The following is an 18,738-nucleotide window of genomic DNA, read 5'->3' as shown; positions in this document are numbered from 1 at the left end:
CGCGGTGGCGGTGACGGCGGCGGTGGCGGCGGCGGCGGCGGCAAGCAGCGTTCACACGTTCCCGTCATCCACTTCGGTACTACCCGGCTCGCAGTCGAGCGTCGTACGTTGCGCGGTGCGGTCGCGACATTCGCTCAACCTTCCCGGTGTCCAACTCCGGTCGCACTCGCGACTGTGCGCCACGTACATACACGCATACGTCCTGACCTGTGTTTGACTTGGTGCACGCGTCTTTCTACGAAAGTGTTAGTGCGAGACGGAGCGAGGGAGAGAGAAAGAGGGAGAGGAAGAGAGAGAGGGAGAAAGAGAGAGAGAGAGAGAGAGAGGAGGGATATACGAGTAGGAAAAAGAGATGCGGGAGGAGAGTGTGCAGCAGGAAACGCGAGTGCTTTTTCGCCGCAGTGCCAAGACGGATTAAGGACGGAGGCGCGAGCGTCGGACGGATCTCAGGAGTCGATAATCGTTCTGCGAGTCGATCTCCAAGGAATCGTCACTTTCGATGGATTCTACGAGGTATGTATATATCATAGGTGCGTTTCAACCGTTGACTCTTTTGAATCTTGAATTTTTCGGAGAGAGCGCCGCGAGAATCTCAGAGTCGAAGCGGCCAACTTCAGTTCGTTGCGATAGTTAGCGGCGCGCGAAGTCACGTGTCCTCGTTAGTTATGCGGCCAGCTTCGGAGCGTGACGCGCCGCCTCGCGCGAAATATCGACGAAGCATGGATAATACACGACGATTATATTACTTTTCGCGGTTTCTCTCTCTCTCTCTCTCTCTCTCTCTCTCTCCCTCTCCTTTTTTTAATCTGTGCCGATTGCGCGACGCGTTAAAATCCATCTCGTTAATCTCCCGCGCCAGTTCGAAACTAATAATTACGGCACACGATCGTCTTTCGCGAAACGAGGGAAGAATCGAGCGTGCGGCGAGTCATCCCGCAAAAACTATAATCCCTTCCTCCTTACCGATCAAGGCTTAATTCCCTCCGCTCCGCTTCTTGATCGATAAGGCGCACGTTCTCTTCCGAGAAAATGTTGCTGCCGCGTCCGAACTCCGAGGCTCGTTAATCGAGTTTCAAACAACAGACCCCGGAGTCCGCTGCTCCAAATCTTTGTTCCTCGTTTACCAACCCCACGGGTGTCTATCGTGTTCTATCGCGACGTGCTTAATGGATTATTGGGAAGATATACGGAAGTGATTAACGCGCTGTAAAGCCTTAAACACAATGAGAAGCACAGGCAATAGCAACTGAAAATAAAAGATTTTTATCTATCAGAAATCGTGTCTTCTAGATATACATGGTTTCTGAGAAAAATTTCTTATTCCCTCTTTCTATACAGATACATTGTCTGTGCTTTTCATTGTGTTTAAGGCTTAGCGCGAAAATGATACAACAATACAATCGTAAATTGAAAAAAAGTCTGGTAATAGCTACAATATGTTTTATTTAGTATTAAATACAATATTTAGCAAACATAATAATAATATATCTAATTGTTCGATGAAATTAGGTACATAAGATAATATTTAGAAAAATAAATAAGAAATTAACGTTTATAGTTGATTTCGATTATTAAATATTGATTGAAATTATTATTTTTCAAAATTGTTTTAGAAGTCATTCTTTTTTACAGTCATTTTTATAAGTTATTCTTTTATAGGTTTTTAAGATGCTAGTAGACATTGTTATTAAATTCGACAATCGGTTTTTTTTTAATTGTGGGATTATTATCTCATTTTATGATAGAAATGATAATCGTATTTATATATTTACATATAAATATTACTAAAAAAAAATAACCCGCTTTGATTGAAAATGACATTTTCCTCTCTTATTTGTGATTAAACATTTAATCTAACTCACTTAATGTTCTTATTTTATCGAAGTTTTAGTAATTACTAAACTTCTTACTACTTCGACTTGATTATTATTATCAGACTTATTTCAGTAAATGCCTTAATAGAAATCTGAACGATCACGTGCTTCAATTTTTTTTCAAATTTCCGTTCTTGTTTCATCATGAGATGTTTAATAGATTGTTAGAGAGATAACCGGGTCTCCGTATTATCGCATTTATCGTCACATAATCCTAATTAGTGTCTTAGATAACCTAGGAACGGGCAAACTTCCGACGTAGTCAGTTCAGAATTGATTACCCTTAAACGGAAAACCGATGCCATCTGCTCTCATAATTTCTCAATTTTTCATAATAAATGTCTATATAATTAATTCTTTACACCAAAATTTATTACAGTTAATTTAATCGCTTAATAATGATTCAAATCCGGAAGAGAATCCTTTTTTTTTATATTATGTCTATGATTAAAGAATCTGTCGAATGTTATATTAATTTTTTTTATTTTAATATAATTATATTAATTATGTATATTATATTAATTAAAAATTGCAATACGCTCAGCGATTATAAATAATAAAATCAATGTCAAGAAAATAACATAATTATATTAATTATGTTATTTTCTCAATATTGATTATATTATCAATAATCATTGAGTGTATTTTAATTTAAGATAATAATAGGCAAAGTTTTTATTAACTACGCAGTTTTACTTATTGATCAAAGAACCATGAATTTTAATAATATAAGTTCGTTTAAATCTTACGACGATACGACTTCCGGGTTTGAAATATTATCAAGCGACTAAATTAATTGTACCGGGTGCTTTAACTTGCGTTATTGCTAAGAGTCGACGATGAGGATAATCGAGAAACGGCGAGAAGGAGGAGCAGGTTAACGATGTTAGAGGTAATTGTCGTACACGCCTCGTAAAATCGTCGAAGACGATCGACAAGCCGTTCCTCGTTCGTCTCCGTTTTCTTTGTCGTATACAAATTCGCGGAATCTTTATGCGCACGTATCCCGTAAATTGTGATCCCTTTGCGAGTTTCTCGTACCGAGACATTAGCCACCATCGAGGTAAATTTTGGAAAGTCACTAAAAAACGAAAGTTTGGATTTTTCAGAAGTATATTTTTTGGACATTTGCTTCTTTTAAATCGATAACAATTCTGATTCAGATAATGATTGATAACAATCCTGATTCTCAAAGTAACATTAGGATTCATTTCTACCAACTTAATTTTTAGTTTAATTTCCGGTTTAATTTGTTTTCATCTTTTTTTAATTCCTATAGAAATAGAACAAGACGAGATGTCGTAAGTTGAACCAAGATTAAAGCTAATCTGCATTGGTAGAAGTGAACCTAAGTAGATGATTATAATTATCGAAAGTTTTATTTAAACGAGATTTTGTAATTATAAATTCACTGCACAGAAAGAAGAATGTTGTTGAAATGTCTAAAAATTTAGCTAGATACAAATCTGAAAATAATTTTGTTAAACTCAAAATAATTATGTAGAACGCTTAAACTGGTTGCTAGAATATTAAAATTTTTTGCAGCATTGCTCATTATATGTTTAAATTACCTACGTAATTATTTTGATGGTCCAACAAAATTATTTTCAGAGCTGCGTCTAGCTAAATTTTTCTGATACTTCAGCAAAATTGTTCTTTCCGTGTGTTTAAACAGAATTTTATGCCTATATCGATTCACGGAGTAGGCGGAATTTCTTACTTAATAATCCGTTGTTCAAACAAAATTTTTACACGCGCACGTTCTTAACTACTGCCGCGGGCCACTTAAGTTGTTGCTCTCGCCGTATAATTATCGTGCTTCGCGAGATAAGGCTCTTTACGACGCGTGCATTTTACGAAGTCCGCATCGTCGTCACGCCGCTAATAAAGGCACGATCGGTCGTATCGTAAGTATGCGGAATATTAGGATACCGTCGTAACGTTGCTCAGAGTTGCTTTTATCGCCGCCAGCACAATAGTGTTTTTACTTTCATGCCGGTCGCAAACGACCAATCACCAATATATAAAAAAAAATCTAATACCCGATGTAATGTATAATAGAAGCGATCATTGAATCCCATGTTGTCATTTGTTATATATGATTTATATATATTTTTTTTACTTTAATCGAAATAATGCAATTGAAATAATACAAGAAAATAAATCATTTCACGTGTCATGAATTTTTTTTATATTGGCATTATTTTAACTGCAGCAATAAATTATTTGGACCAGGTGCGAACATTTTTGGACGATTGTACAATCTATATGATCACTATGAGGTTCTAAATTGTAGGTAAACAAAATCTTTGGATTTTCGCTATAAGATGAGGGTTCATTTGCATTACTTCAACAAGGCACTTTAAAAAATATTAGATAGCTGAGGGTTAATTATATATATTATTTTATCGACATTGATTCTATTCAAGTAAGAAAGTTTTATCGATTCTATTATTTCTATAATCATATTTCAATTTTTGCTTACGAGATAAACCGAACGACTACTCTTCCTACTTCCTACGACTTCTCTGGGATCTGTAGAGAAATAGAATTTGTATCTTTGTCGCGGATCAACTATCTCGCACTCGACTATTTGGCTTACAGTTCGTAACGAAATTGTGGGACTCGTAAACGTGGTGCGCGGTATCATTCGTGGTACTCAATAATTAAAGCGCACTAGTGTGTCCGGTGTGGAGAATCCTTTAATCCGCACGACATTGTGCGCCGCCGCTCGGCCATGTCGCGATAACGATCGAGAAGGTAAAGAAATCACGGACGATCACGCGGTTGTTAAAGATCGGTCGAGGGCCGATTATGTGAGATTCGTGATAACTTTCTCCATGACCCGTTTATCCATCGCAATCCATGCTAGCTTCTTTTTTTCTTTCGAATAAATACGACAAACTTTTCGAGTGCTTTCATTGGCCAAAAAATGTTTTCGTTTTTGTCAGTAGATGATTATTAATGTGGCTTTAGGTGTGGATTTCTTTTCTTTGTTTTATCAAATAAATTCATAACTTAACAGGTTACATATCAATGAATCTTTAATAAATAAGTCAATCAAAATTAATAGAGTTTAATTACCGTTTGTTATAAAGGATAAAAAAAATGGAAGATAAAAAGACACATTTTTTCAACATGTTATACTATATTACTATTATAAAAGCAAGAACGCTATGTAAAAAAGATGCATGCTGTACAATGAAGATAATGTGAATGATCGCATATTTTTCGGCAATTTTAATTTGCAAAATTCCATGATGAGAATTTCTTCGTCGAAGACAAGTTCTGATAGGCCAAGTACAGTGGATGATAATTAAATCAAGGTCTCGATCGATAATAATCCGCAACAAGCTATTCGAGATATCGCAGAAGAGCTTGGAATATCTAAATTGAATATTGAAAATAATCACTTGCATAAATAAAAACCGAGAAGAGCTTTTGGCCAACATAATAAAAGCGCAATCTCTAGGCTTTTAAACTTCTCTACAGGAATAATTACGCGTTAGTTACATAATACATGATTATTGAAATCACAATTCGATTATGTATTCCGCTTTATCCTGTTGAAATTTAAACTCATTTTATCCAAATTATCGCGGTCTGGATTCAGGATCGTCGTTGTCGGTCTCACGCCGCATCTCTATTGCTCCGCAATACAATGGAACGTGGCGAAACTTTTCTCAGCGTTTGCGTAAATGCAGGAGGATGGAAAGGGCGGATTTAATTTCGCGCGGCGGCGTCGACGGCGTCGGCAGCGTTTGCCGACGGGACGCGACGCGTCGCGACGTCATACGCCGGGAGTATCAAGCCGAAAAGTTTTTATCGTCCCGCCGAACGCATTTGCTGCAAATTGATGGAAATGATGGCTCAAATTCGGAGCCTGGGTGAGTTTTTTACGCTTGCGCACGCATTATACACGCGCGCACATAAATATATTTATCGCACGTACACGTACACCTACATATATACGTGTATTGCTCGCGAAATACATTATCCGCGTAGAATGGACTGTTAACGCGGTTATATGACTCCATTTTGCGCGTTACACGAAACATCATCCCGCGTTACAAAGAGCCCGTAATGACGCGTCATGTATATGCGATCGTGCGGCGCGGTAAAAGCGTGAAAATAATAGGCAACGTTGTCCGGCCACGCGTACGTTGGTTTTCGGCCGCTGGACAGTTCGCGGACCCTCTTTGGTGAAGCGTACAAATCGCAAAAATGTTTCCCGTAATCCGCGCGCGCGACCCGCCCTGCGGCGCGATGCGGCTAAAATAAACAGCGCTGAAATCGCGTACGGCAATCTGCGAGAGAGGAGAGAGAAAGAGAGAGAGAGAGAGAGAGAGAGAGAGAGAGAGAGAGAGAGAGAGAGAGTGCGTATAGTGCGTATACGCGCGCGTTCGCGCGCGAGTCAGAGGGAGACATACCGCGAATTATCCATCCAGCCTGCCTGCCTGCCTGCCTGCCTGCCCTCCTCCTCGTTGTTGAATGGCCAATTCTCTACTTGGAAATTAAGCTATGGCCTAAACTAACCCAACGTACCGTCGCTGGGGTGCACGACGACCGGTGCATCCATCGGACGAGTATTTGCACGCCCGGTTTAACGCTTCCTACCGCTCCCTCACCTCTCCCTCGTCCCCCCCCCTCCCCCTCCGCCTGTTCTACGACGTGTAACGAAACACCATCGAAATACATGCATCGATCGATTTATATTGACTTATTTAAATTGGCCTGTTCTTTGTCGCTACGCTAGATTGCACTAAAATTTTCTACACCAAAGAGTTTGGTAATAGCTATCAAATATTTGTTGAAATAATGTTAATATATACAACAATAATTTCATTTTTCTAAATATTTTTGGTTATATTAATCAAATTGGCATTAGGCCTGTTCTTTTCTTTCGCTAAAAAGAACATGCTTATTTTATTTCATTAAACATTTAGCAGCTATTACGAAACTTTTTTTTTTTTAGTGTAAGTGTCCCGCTCTTTCGCCAAGCTTCAAACTAGGACGATACAGTTTTGAACATGATACAATTCTGAATAAGATCTAAATCCAATTTCGAGATTCAAGTTTCGTAATCCTAATCTCATTGTCATCAGGAGTGCTAAAGAGTACACACATCACCAAACACATACAAAAACAGGAAAAAACCAAACTTGAAAAGTGGATTCAAATATTTTGTTCAGAATTGTATTGATTGAAATTGTATCACCTTACCCTATTATTTATAGATATCAATAAAGAAACAATAATAATCCAATTGAGTTAAATCTAATCCTTTGAGTTAAATAACATTTTGTTTTCAACTTCTAAATGTATATATCAAAATGTCATTCCATTTCTGTAGTTTCAAAGTAAACATCGTATTAATCGTGCACTTATAACGAATTCTGTTGCATTATTGCGCACTGGTGCATATTACAACCGTTGTATACTGATTTAAACTAACAATAAAAGTGAAATGTAAATATTTCTAATTATAAAATATATTTTACTTAATAGCACAATAAAATTAAGTATTTCACGATTTGACTTGTTTCTACAATATATTTATATTAAAATCATCTTTAAAGCAATTTATGTACGATAGCTTTAATATGCATCAATGCGCATCGAGTGCATCCAATCGAATTCATTATTAGTACATAATAAACTAAATTTGAATTAAATTTTACATATTTTCTTGAATAAAATTGTTTAATTTTATTGTTTTAGTCAAATTAATAACATTATACATTGGCTACAAGTAATGGCGGCCTATAGAAATTATCAAAAGTAATTTGTATAATTTGATTTAATTATGAATTTCACAGTAGATTTAATTACACTAGTTTAGTCACAAAGAATATTTTCGCATGATAAACGGATATATATAGTGAGGACAATCATCTATCGATTTGTTGAAAAAAATCGATTATGTTGATAAAACATTAACCCTAAAATGCTGTACGTAAACTTTATGTATAAGAAAATGTATAAGACTCTTTATTAATATAACACAAGTTTCTCATATATTTCACATTTTTAATAAAATTTATAATTTAGACTTCTATAACACAAATAAAAAAAAACTTATTAACTTGAAAGAAAAGGACGTAAGTATTTCGAATTTAATTTTGAAATGATATGAAGTAATCCAATTATATGCATCTCCTCGTAACGCTTAAATAAAATACAAAATAATACATAATAATACAAAATAATAATCTTGATAATAACACACAAAAATTGCTTAAAAATTGAAATCTGCACTTATCACACTCTCTGTTCTAATACTCAGCAGAGAGTCCAGAGGGACATAAAAAACAGTCAAAATTTTAAAAGTTTGTCTCCACTTATCCTAGCTTTTAGCATGGTTTAGATTGGTTTCCTACTTATAATCACTAAAGACATACCTTAGCGCTTAATGACTTCGCTAACTTGTATATAAAACTGACGTATCGATAGCATTCCAAGGTTAAAGCAATCGTCTGTCACGTCTCGTCTCGCGAAAACGAATTTAGAAATTAAAAAATTTTTCTTCAAATGTAGAGAGTAGTTTGCTTTCTCTTTTGCAAAAGCCCTCAATTTTCAAGCTGCGTTAATCGCTCAAAGAGTTCTTCACGTTACTTTCGAAACGACAATAAAATCCCACGATGAGCGCGAAGGAATAAGCGAGCAATTTGGATTTCCATCGTCGCTCTCTCTAATTCGTTATTTACCGACTAAGTAAGAAAGTAAAAAAAATTCGTGCACGGCCGTCTCATTTCGTTTTCTGCGGATGTTCCTCAACGGGATATGCCCGACGAAATGCGTCACGTTTGACATGTCGCGACGTTTGCAATAATGCGTCGCGCGTAATGCACCGTACGGCCGCCGTCGCCGCCGCTACGGTCCATTGAAAATTGCATCGTAATCAATGCGTCGTAGATCCTGGAACGTGACGTTGCGCTCAGCCGGTGGCTTTGCACCCAATATACATATAACGCGCGAGCGCGCTTTCTTTTTGTTCTTTCTGTCCCTCTCGCGCCACACTGCGCCGCGCAGCATCTCTGGCTTTTTTTCTCTCGCTCTTTGTCGCCGGTTCGAAACACGCCTCGGAGATTAGGATAAATGCTCTTGGAGCAGCGACGGAGCGAGCAGTTTTACGCGCCTAGTAAATCGAACGATAAATTGATCGCTTGCCATCGTAAAGCTCCTCTCACACGCGCGCCACGCCGACGAAATGAAAATGCATCGGTTTTTCTGCGAGTCTCTGCGAGGTACCGCATGGTTAATAGTAGATTTGTTCAAGTTTTGAAACATGATATAAAGATAGGTGTAACATTGGATATAATGACAATACTGGAAACAATCAATCAAATAGCCTTAAATTCACTCTTTTATTGCGCATCCACGGGAATGTTACACCTTCCTTTTTATGTCAGCTTGAAATACGAACCATCCATGGGCGTAGCCGAGAGGAGAGCCACGTCTCCCCTCCCCTTCTCGAATCTTCAAGATGTCTTTTATCTATTCAGTTCATGACTCACGAATTGTTATGATATACGAATTCTATTATCACTTTTACTGATAATTTTCATCATTTTGATTTTGTATCCTTTTTCACTCGTTGCATATCATTTTACTTGTTCTGGTTGTATTGTCTTTTTCCTCTTTTGGGAACAGGTACTATTTATTTAAAGAAGAAGAACTTAAATAATTACAAAGAAATATATATTTACTATTTTTAATAAATTCTTAATATTCACGAGAAATTAATTTTGGAAAAGAAGGAATTTTTGAGGTGATGGTTATAGAAAGATTTTCTGAGAAGCTAAGACTAGTGTTATAAATTTAAAGTTTTCCAATTCGAAGAATTTACAATTTTAAGGGAAAAATTAAGTAAATTAGTAAATATGTGTGATTTTGTGATAGAATTTGTTGGTAATTAATTTAAAATACACCATCCATCTCATTTGATTATCCCCCTCACATTTAAAAGTCTCAAATCTAATTTAGTTCCCCTCTATAAGTATCCTGGCTACGCCCTTGTTGAAATTTTTAAAAATTTTTGAACTTAAAACAAGATAAACGATTTGATAAATTAGTGACTTTTTTATTTTTTTTTTTTAACCAAAATTCGATTTATTTTTGAATAGTCTTCTTTTAAAAAGTCACTAACTTATCAAACTGCTCTATTTGGCCGTTGAAGAAAGAAAGCGAAAATGTTGAGTGCAAAAATTGCAAGTAACGCGAACAGACCTAGCGAGTACTTTTAGTGCTGCTCCTCTCGAGAGAGGGAAAATTTGAATAGCACCGATGAGTAAATATTTTTCTACTCGAACAAACGTTTCTCGAACAGGAGAAACGCGATAAGAAACTATTAAATTGTACAGGCAACATTCATATAGAAGCAACAGAAATAAAAAACAATTGTTTTTTTCAACAGGAACGGAGGCACTCCACAACGTGTGAAGCTTTAACAGCGGGCGAAAAATTACGAAGAAAAGTGTCGTTCATCGAACTTAAACGAGATTCATACAAAGTTTTCGTTGCCATTTTCGCGCTCGTTAATAAATGAGAAAAGTGTACTCGGTTCGCGATAATAAGATAACCACGATGAATCGCGTTGTGCTGTGAACAGTGCATGGAAAGATCAATCTAGGAACAGCCACTGTCGTCGCAAATGGAGTTTCTTCACGCGGATGCGTTCGAGCCCACGAAATGGTGAAATGATCGTGTACTTAGTGTATCGTGGACGCTGCAGCGATTTCTAAGAAGCAATTGTCCAAGACTAAGATGTACCCCGCGCCGGCGAGACATCCCGCCGCTCCCGTAAGTATTCGCATCATTATTTTTTTTGTTAGCGGAGTAGAAATTAACATCGTGGCATCTGTGAAATGAGAATTATTGCATTATAAAATTTAAAGTATGTATTTAATGAAAAAACGCAGAACGAATAATGCTGAAATTTCATTGTCACTTAATTTAAAGCGAATTTCATTTTAACCAACTTTCAACTTAACGTGCAGCCAAGTTAGTAAATTGACGGAACATTTTCTATTCTGCGTTCGGCATTTTCCCAGTGTACTACCGTATATTTCTTCGCTTACGCCGGTATTCTCGACATTTTTGCTTAGCGTTATCCATTATAGCGCACGTCAAAGGGTAATATAGTGTAATTACCGCTCCGCGCGAGGGAAGCGAAAGAGCACGTGGGAGTCAAGTCGACCGCTCTCGCACTTCGCGTTGCTAATTCGAAGAATGTTTGATTGTTCCCCGTGCACGTCCCTACGCCACAACCTCCGCTCGTGCCACTCTTTTTACCGTCATAATTTCACGCGTCGCACATGCTCAAAGTCCCATACGATGAAACGAGACCACCAGCGAATTTGCTGACATACGAATATGAGAGAGAGAGAGAGAGAGAGAGGGGGGGGGGGGGGCAGAGGCGACCATTAGAAATTATGAGGATTATTTATAGAGCCCGCAAGTCAACGTACAACAATTGCTGTTCATAGAACCGGCCAATGGACGATATGTGGGCACCACTCGTTTGCTTATTGACGCTGATGTGGCGCCGCTCTGCTCAAGGGGCACAAAGTGGCTCGATCGTTTCTTCGACGAGTATACTCGAAGCGCACCGATGGACATACGAAGCGGTGGCGATAACGGTGCCGTAATACTTCTCTTAATATCGCGCTTAATGGCCGATAATTATTGCGGTGACTAATAATACAACTAATGATACAACATAATTGGTTTAAAGAAAATCAGAAAAAGTTAAGCAAACGTTACGAACGATAAGCAATAATTTTTCCGCGAGTATTTTCGAGACGGAATGACATCACACTTTTTTTTACTGTCGCGCCAAAATGACTAATAATTATTACGATAACTAGAATAACGTAATTAATTCAAGAAGAGTTGCAAAAATTTAGATATATAATTTTGTTTAGATAATAACTTCTTTCTTTACGAATATTATCTAGTTCATTTGTAAGTTTATTTAGTAATTCTAATTTATGTAAGTTGCAAAATTCAACATATATATTGAAATTTTATATCGTTGAAGATATTTATTTGCGCACTAATTTCAAAGCGTTGACTCTTACGTATCTTTAATAACTCTACTTATTATCATTTTATATTAAGAGTCTCTTTATTATTTATTTAAATTTATGAATACTCTTGAGATACATGGCCGATCGTCTGTAATGCGTACGAGACAGATGATAATTATCGCGATTTATCATTAAACATAATTAATCCAAGAGAACGAAGTTAGACACTGTTACGAAAATCGTTATTTAACAGGAAACTGTTCGTGACGCATTGCGTGCTGCTGAAAAAATGTAAGCTAATCTTACATTACGACAAGTACTTATAATGTCTTTTGCTTCCGTCATTGGCGCGATTTGAACGATGTCTTTCTGTCAGGATATCATTAGCGATTTTTTAGTGAAAATGAATGGAAATTAATCTTTTTTACGCTGTAATATAAATTTCATGTAATAATGTTGCAAAGAAAGCAATAACTACTGTTAATAGCTCACGGAAATAAAGGTTTTGCTGAAGTGTTAAAAAATTTAATTAGATCTGAAAATAATTTTGTTTGGACCATCAAAATAATTGTAGTAAGTAAGACGCTTAAACTGCTAAAATGTTAAAACTTTTTGCAGTATTGTTATTAACATTTAAACGTTTTGCATAATTATTTTGATGGTCTTACAAAATTATCTTCAGATTTGTATCTATAATAGCTAAATTTTTAAATACTTAAATAGAATTATTCTTTCCGGACGCATAATCGAGTGTAATCATTGTGGCACGCGATCGTCTTTTTACGTATGCTTCTCATGGAGTTGTTATTTATTCTTTGGTTGGAAGAGATGTGACTGATAAGCTCAAATAAAGATTTCGTATTAATTCGTATTAATGTTCTACACGGAAGAAACAGTTTTACTAAAGTGTTTATTTAGCTATAATAAAGATCTGAAAATAATCTTGTTGAATTATTAAAATAATTATGTAAGATGCTAAAGCTGGAGTTGTTAAAATATCAAAATTTTTTGCAACAACATTGTTTATCATGCTTGAATTTCCTACTAATTATTTTGATAGTCCAACAAAATTCTTTTCAGATCGATCTGTATCTGTTAAATTTTTAAATCTTTTTGCAAATAATAAATTTCTTTCTTCTGTGTACAAACATAACTTGGCTGAAAACAATTTTACGTTTTATCATTATTGAGAAAAGTTGTCAATGTCACTTGAAACATTCATAAACTTATCAATGTGAAGGATATCTTTAATTAATAATATGGGCCTTTATATTCCTGAATTTATATTGTATATGAAATTCTATAATGTACGTAACATATACTTTTATATTTTCATATGTAATATTTTTCGAGAATAAGAATGGAGTGACACATGATTCTATATGAAATTATTTTCAGATCTAATTAAATTTTTTAAGACTTCAGTGTCTTGGATCCTTCATTGTAATCGATGAGTTTTGGATTCGATTTCGATCTTTTCTATACTATATATATATTTTAATTTTATACAAAGTGAATTAGAAAGTCAGTTGGTGATGTGTTGCTTTATACGAGAGCTATCGATTCTTAAATCTTAGGTTTAATCTCGATCCTTATTCCACATATACTTGATCTCACTTTATCTACACATTCAAGGATTAATAAAGGGAATTTTGAAAATTGTGAATAAAGGAGTATGAGGTGAAATAGTTATCCATATCGAAAATCCATATTTCATACATATTTCTATCTTATAAAATTTATACATAATATGTATAAAACCTTCATTATAAGTTACGTTTCCATTCGTATAAATATGATATGTAAATATCATACAAGATATGTTGAATATGCACAGATGTACGTAAAAAATATAAATTATTTGAGTGAGATTTAATAATCCTATACCGAAAGGATTGTTTTACTGAAGTATCTCTCTTTCCTTTCTCTCTTTTTGCTTCTCTCTCTCTCTCTCTCTCTCTCTCTCTCTCTCTCTCTCTCAAAAATTTAGACACAGATCTGAAAATAATTTTGAGTCATCAGAATAATAATGTCGTGCTCAAAATTTTTGTAACATTAATCGTGATGATATTCCCACAAAATTAATTAAATTTTTAGATATTTTAGAAAAATTGTTCTTTCCGTGAATGATGATCCGATTTTTTTATGAAATATTTAATAAAGAAATATTTTTTGAAGCGCGTATATTTCTCTGGTTCGATTATGTACCACTTATTTTTACATTTAAAGTCAGTCACGTATTTCGCGTGACGGTTGATCATCAGTATAACAGAAAAGCTAGATGTTAGGACGAATGAGCCATTCTCCTTGCTTGCCAACCAAATAAACGAATGCACGCTGGCGAGCGTCACGCTCGTAATTCTGTAACTCGATCCTTCGCGAGGAGGATAATAAAAGGCGAAATAGTTATTCGCGAGAGTCGTCCGTTGTTTTAAGACGCAATGTCTAGAAAAGCATGAAAAGCGAGAAAGTTGGGAAACACCGACAAGAAAAATCGGAGAAGAGTGTCGGAGATATAAAGACCGGAGAATATAGTCTTTGCAATTTCCTATCGCGATGGAAAATAGAAAAAAGGTGCGAAATTGCTCATTCGATAATATTTATCACATATTTCGATAACAATTACATAATGAATTATGACAACACAAAAATAATGGTTTTCTTATGTATACCTAATAACTTCTACTCTTTCATTATTCATTCAATTTTTATCCGACAAGAATAAATTTTGATCTCGCAGGGGAATAACCGTCTCTGAGCAAAGAATCATTTCCTTATAACTCAATCAAACTATGACATTTTTGTATACGCTCTTAAATAAAAGAAAATATATGCAACGCATTTTACATTTTACGATCGTGTCAGCTGTCACTCGTACGATCATGTTTGAAGTTTCTCGTCGTTATTTTCTTTAAAATGAAAAATAAAAGGTAGTAGATCGTAGTTAATAGCAATGGCGTAACTAGGTGAACGTCCTCTTTTCTCTCTCTCTCTCTCTCTCTCTCTCTCTCTCTCTCTCTCTTCGTTCCCTGTCCCCTGCTCACGTCTTTGATTAATAGTTATCTCTCGTGTCGCGGACGTGCTTTAGAAGTTAAGCGGGAACAAAAGTGCGGCGAACGAGCGCTCGCAAGCAGCAGTAGCAGCAACAGCAACAGCAACAGCAGCAGCAGCAGCAGTAGCAGCAGCAGCAGCAGCAACGTCTCTGCCGCGGCGATATAATTTGCGCAAATGTAGGAAGTAATATCGCGGGGACAACAAGAGTCTCGCGACGCGCTCTTTGCAAAATGCGCCTGGCTGAGCGCGCGAGCACGAGAGCGATGCGAGCTACACCGAGAGCAGGACAAAGGGACGCCGCTTTGTTTCTCCATCCCTTTCTTCTCTCTTTCCTTTCTCTCACTCTCCTCTCGGCCCTATCCGCCTTTCAGCCGACCCGTTCCTCGCGTTGCCTTCCCGCGCCCTTTCGTGCCGGTTCGTCGTGTCGTTTCGTGCTCCAGATTCCGCGGATTCTACGCGCCTCGCCCTCTCATAGAGAGATCGCCCGCACTGGATTTTATATCAAAAATCTCGCCGTTTATTGCTTTATTGCCTCTTTCGTGTAAAAAGAGAACAAGAATGTAACATTTTCAACTCGTAAAATTACGCGTTTGTGGTTTATGATCATTACATGCTATATATGAAACTAAAATCTTTGTACAACTCTGTTGATATATAAGTGCAGATTATATAACATTAGAATATTAAGAACTATTTATTTATTTATGCTTTTGAGGAAAAGTAAGCGCTAAATGGTAGTTGATATATTCTCGAGATGTATATATTGTCGAATCTTACTTGGGTTAGTGAGAATTGCTCATAAATTCCGAACGAAACACATATGCGGTGATGAATTTTTTAATGGCCAATAGAACGAACGATTTATTGGTTGCAAGATTGGTTTTGTGAATGCTTGTTGTAACGGAAAAATATTGAAGGAGGACTATTCGGGAAGAGAAAGAATTAACTGAAAAAATTACTCGAATACGACGTGGCCTCCGAATATTGTTTGGAGGGACTCTGTATGCGCGTGGCGATTGAAGAATTACGTTGTAATTGGTCGAATAAAAAATTGGGATTGCCGCATGAAAATGATCTGCCCGGTCGGTCGGTCGGTCGGTCGCGAGCTTTTTCTGCGTATCGGGGGACGGAAAAAAATTTGTCGATGACAATCGCTAATCAAATCGTTCGGCGACTAATTGTTCGCCGAATGGCTCGTTCGAATTGGTACGAGGAGTGAAAATTGAAAATGTTTGCCGGAGGCTTCGTTGAGCTTTGAAAGAGAGGAAAGTCGGGCTAGACGGAACCATTCGTAGCAACAAATTGCACAGTCGTCATGAAAAAAAAAAAAATGTAAACGCAAAGACGATCCTTTTGTAAAAGTTTTATATATAAAATTTAATAAGATTGATTTAATAAATGATCGATATTTGTAGGTTGGACATGATGTGATTAGAAATATCTTTTTTAGTGAGATTAAGGTCCCTTTGAAGTTTTACTTTTTAATTAGATCTCTCATTTCTGTTATCCTACGTTAATTAATGTACAAGGGCGTAAACGCAATATATTGAAACGCACGTATTTAATCTTGTCTCGCAGAATTTAAGAGGACATACGAGAGAACGTTATAAAAGTATATATTCTCATTTTCGTATCAACCTTTCGCGATTTATGTAACAAGCTCGCCAACGCTGAAAACCCTTTAAAACCCCACAGTCTCGGTCTTTCTCGGCGCGTTTTACTTCCTCTCTCGGAATAATGGAAACGCTCCAAAGTTTTTACGACCGTTCTCGCCTCCTCTTTGTCGCGCTGCTCGAACGCACCGAAATTCTTCTTTCCTCTTTACGGTGCCAGGATCATAACTCGAGTCCTCGCGTGCACCGGCAACAAAGTGTAGAAAAGACATTGGCCGATTTTAAAGTATTTTCAGAACTACCGTAAAATATTAACTTGCAGCCGCGGATATTAAACGCACATCGCTATTTAATTTTGTTCGTTAACTTCGTTGGAATACAACGATATTTATGCATGACACGTTTGTTATTTGTTCGTGTTTTTCAACGTTATGCTTTATAGGATTCTTTTATATATAAAAATCCAATAATTAATATTTCGATAAATTGCAATATTAATGCGTTGATCTGTTTTTTTTTGTATTTTTTTCTTTCTTTTTTCCGTTTAAGTTAGATTTCCGCGCGCGCGAGTAAGAACGATTTACTGTCCGACGAGAAGTGCCTGGAATGATTAATCGTGGAAATTAATTAATAGCTGGGAAAGAGGCAAGAAATGATGCGCGGTTTCCCTTGATTAATCCGTCACGTGGATATGCGTGGGATTTCGTGAAATCGTAATCAGACGAATGGTCCTTTTCACCACGGCGGATGATGGACTATGATACATCGAAAGGGATTCTGTTCATCTCGTGCTCTCTCTCCCATTGTTTGACCCCCGTCGTAAATACACGTTATATCGCTGACGCCCCGGCTGGATAGCAACTATTTCTCCGGGCATCTCGAACACAATTGCACGATCTCTCTCCCATCTGGCGCTCTTGATTTTCTACTTTACGTTTTGCAAGCGGCGCCTCTTATCGTTATTATTTCATGCACATCAGTTAGATCGTAAATCGATAAATCTGAATTAATCATTCCGCTTCAATTGTACCTTTTTTCTTCATTTTCTTTATTTAATATAAAATTATGAAAATTATGAAAATTCAACTTTAATAATTTCCTAGCGAATATATATATCTTTTTATAGTGTTCTCTAAAAGTTTTAAATGTATAAGTAACAATCAACAACGTGGCATTCATGCTTTACGATTGCAAATTTAGAAACTCCGTCTAAAACTGATTACTCATTTCCCTTTGTGTATATTTGGAGAAGATACTTAGTGCGTTTAAGATTAAAGAAAGACGAGTAAGAGACAAAGAAAGAAGAAAAGAGAGAAGAGGAAAGCCGTTTGGGTTTCGTAATTGGTGAGTTTTAGCGGCATAATTCCCATCCATCCACAGGGGCGTATCGTCCCGGCCTATGGCTTTTTAAGCGTCGGTCTACGATGTCCATTGGGGTAGTCGAGTCCGCTTCCCATCACATGGACACGAACACGCACGCACAATCCTCTTTCTCGTTGTGTATACGGGGGTGCGGGGTACGAGCTTTACTCGGCTGTTGGGATCCGTTAGGCTCCGGAGTTTGAGGGTAAGAACGGTATGACAAGCATTTGATGAGGGGACCAACGCCGCCCACTGAAATCCCAAGCGGTTCTCATCCTCGTTCTCGGAAATTATCCTAAATCATTAGATGTTGCCGGACACACATTCTCGTGTTAAAGGCGTGAAACGGCAAACCGTTTCCTCTCTCAATGAGAGAAAGAAATATTTTATATTTACTGCATTTTAACTTTGATATTGGCAAAATACTTGTACAATCGCATGGTATAAACTTATTTTACAACATTGAGTATTAATAATCAAGTTAAAATAAATCGATTTATTATCGCATTTTTTGTTTTAATCACTTATTTAATTAAGTTTTTTTTTTATTATTTTGCCGTTTTCAAGAAATTTTCTGAATTTTTAAAAGAAATCATTTTTTAAATAAACATCATTCTTGTTTAAGCACGATTAAAGATTTGGATTTAAAAAGGTATTTATAGGGAGGAGCAGCGATCGATAGTGAATTAACTCTCGAAGGCGTGTTATCGTAACGCGACCAGCGCGTCCAAGGTGGCCGCGTTATCGCTGTCTTTTTATTGCTCGGCTTTTATTGTTCCCCGTGCGAGAGGAGGTGGGCGGTTT

General features: G+C 36.8%; 1 protein-coding gene across 1 annotated transcript in view; it reads left to right on the top strand.

Annotated features, from left to right (window-relative positions):
* Positions 1-101: 101 nt before the first annotated feature.
* LOC108688398 (protein groucho-like) overlaps positions 102-18,738 on the top strand; it is a 77,154-nt gene continuing 58,517 nt past the window's right edge. The window contains exons 1-2 of the mRNA XM_018194647.1: positions 102-513; positions 10,291-10,676. Coding sequence (XP_018050136.1) covers positions 10,641-10,676 — 36 coding nt within the window. The 5' untranslated portion in view covers positions 102-513; positions 10,291-10,640. The remainder of the gene's footprint in view (positions 514-10,290; positions 10,677-18,738) is intronic.

This window comes from Atta colombica, unplaced genomic scaffold, assembly GCF_001594045.1.
Source record: "Atta colombica isolate Treedump-2 unplaced genomic scaffold, Acol1.0 scaffold105, whole genome shotgun sequence".
NCBI classification, from domain to species: Eukaryota; Metazoa; Arthropoda; class Insecta; order Hymenoptera; family Formicidae; genus Atta; species Atta colombica.
This window is presented reverse-complemented; position numbering and strand designations above follow the sequence as displayed.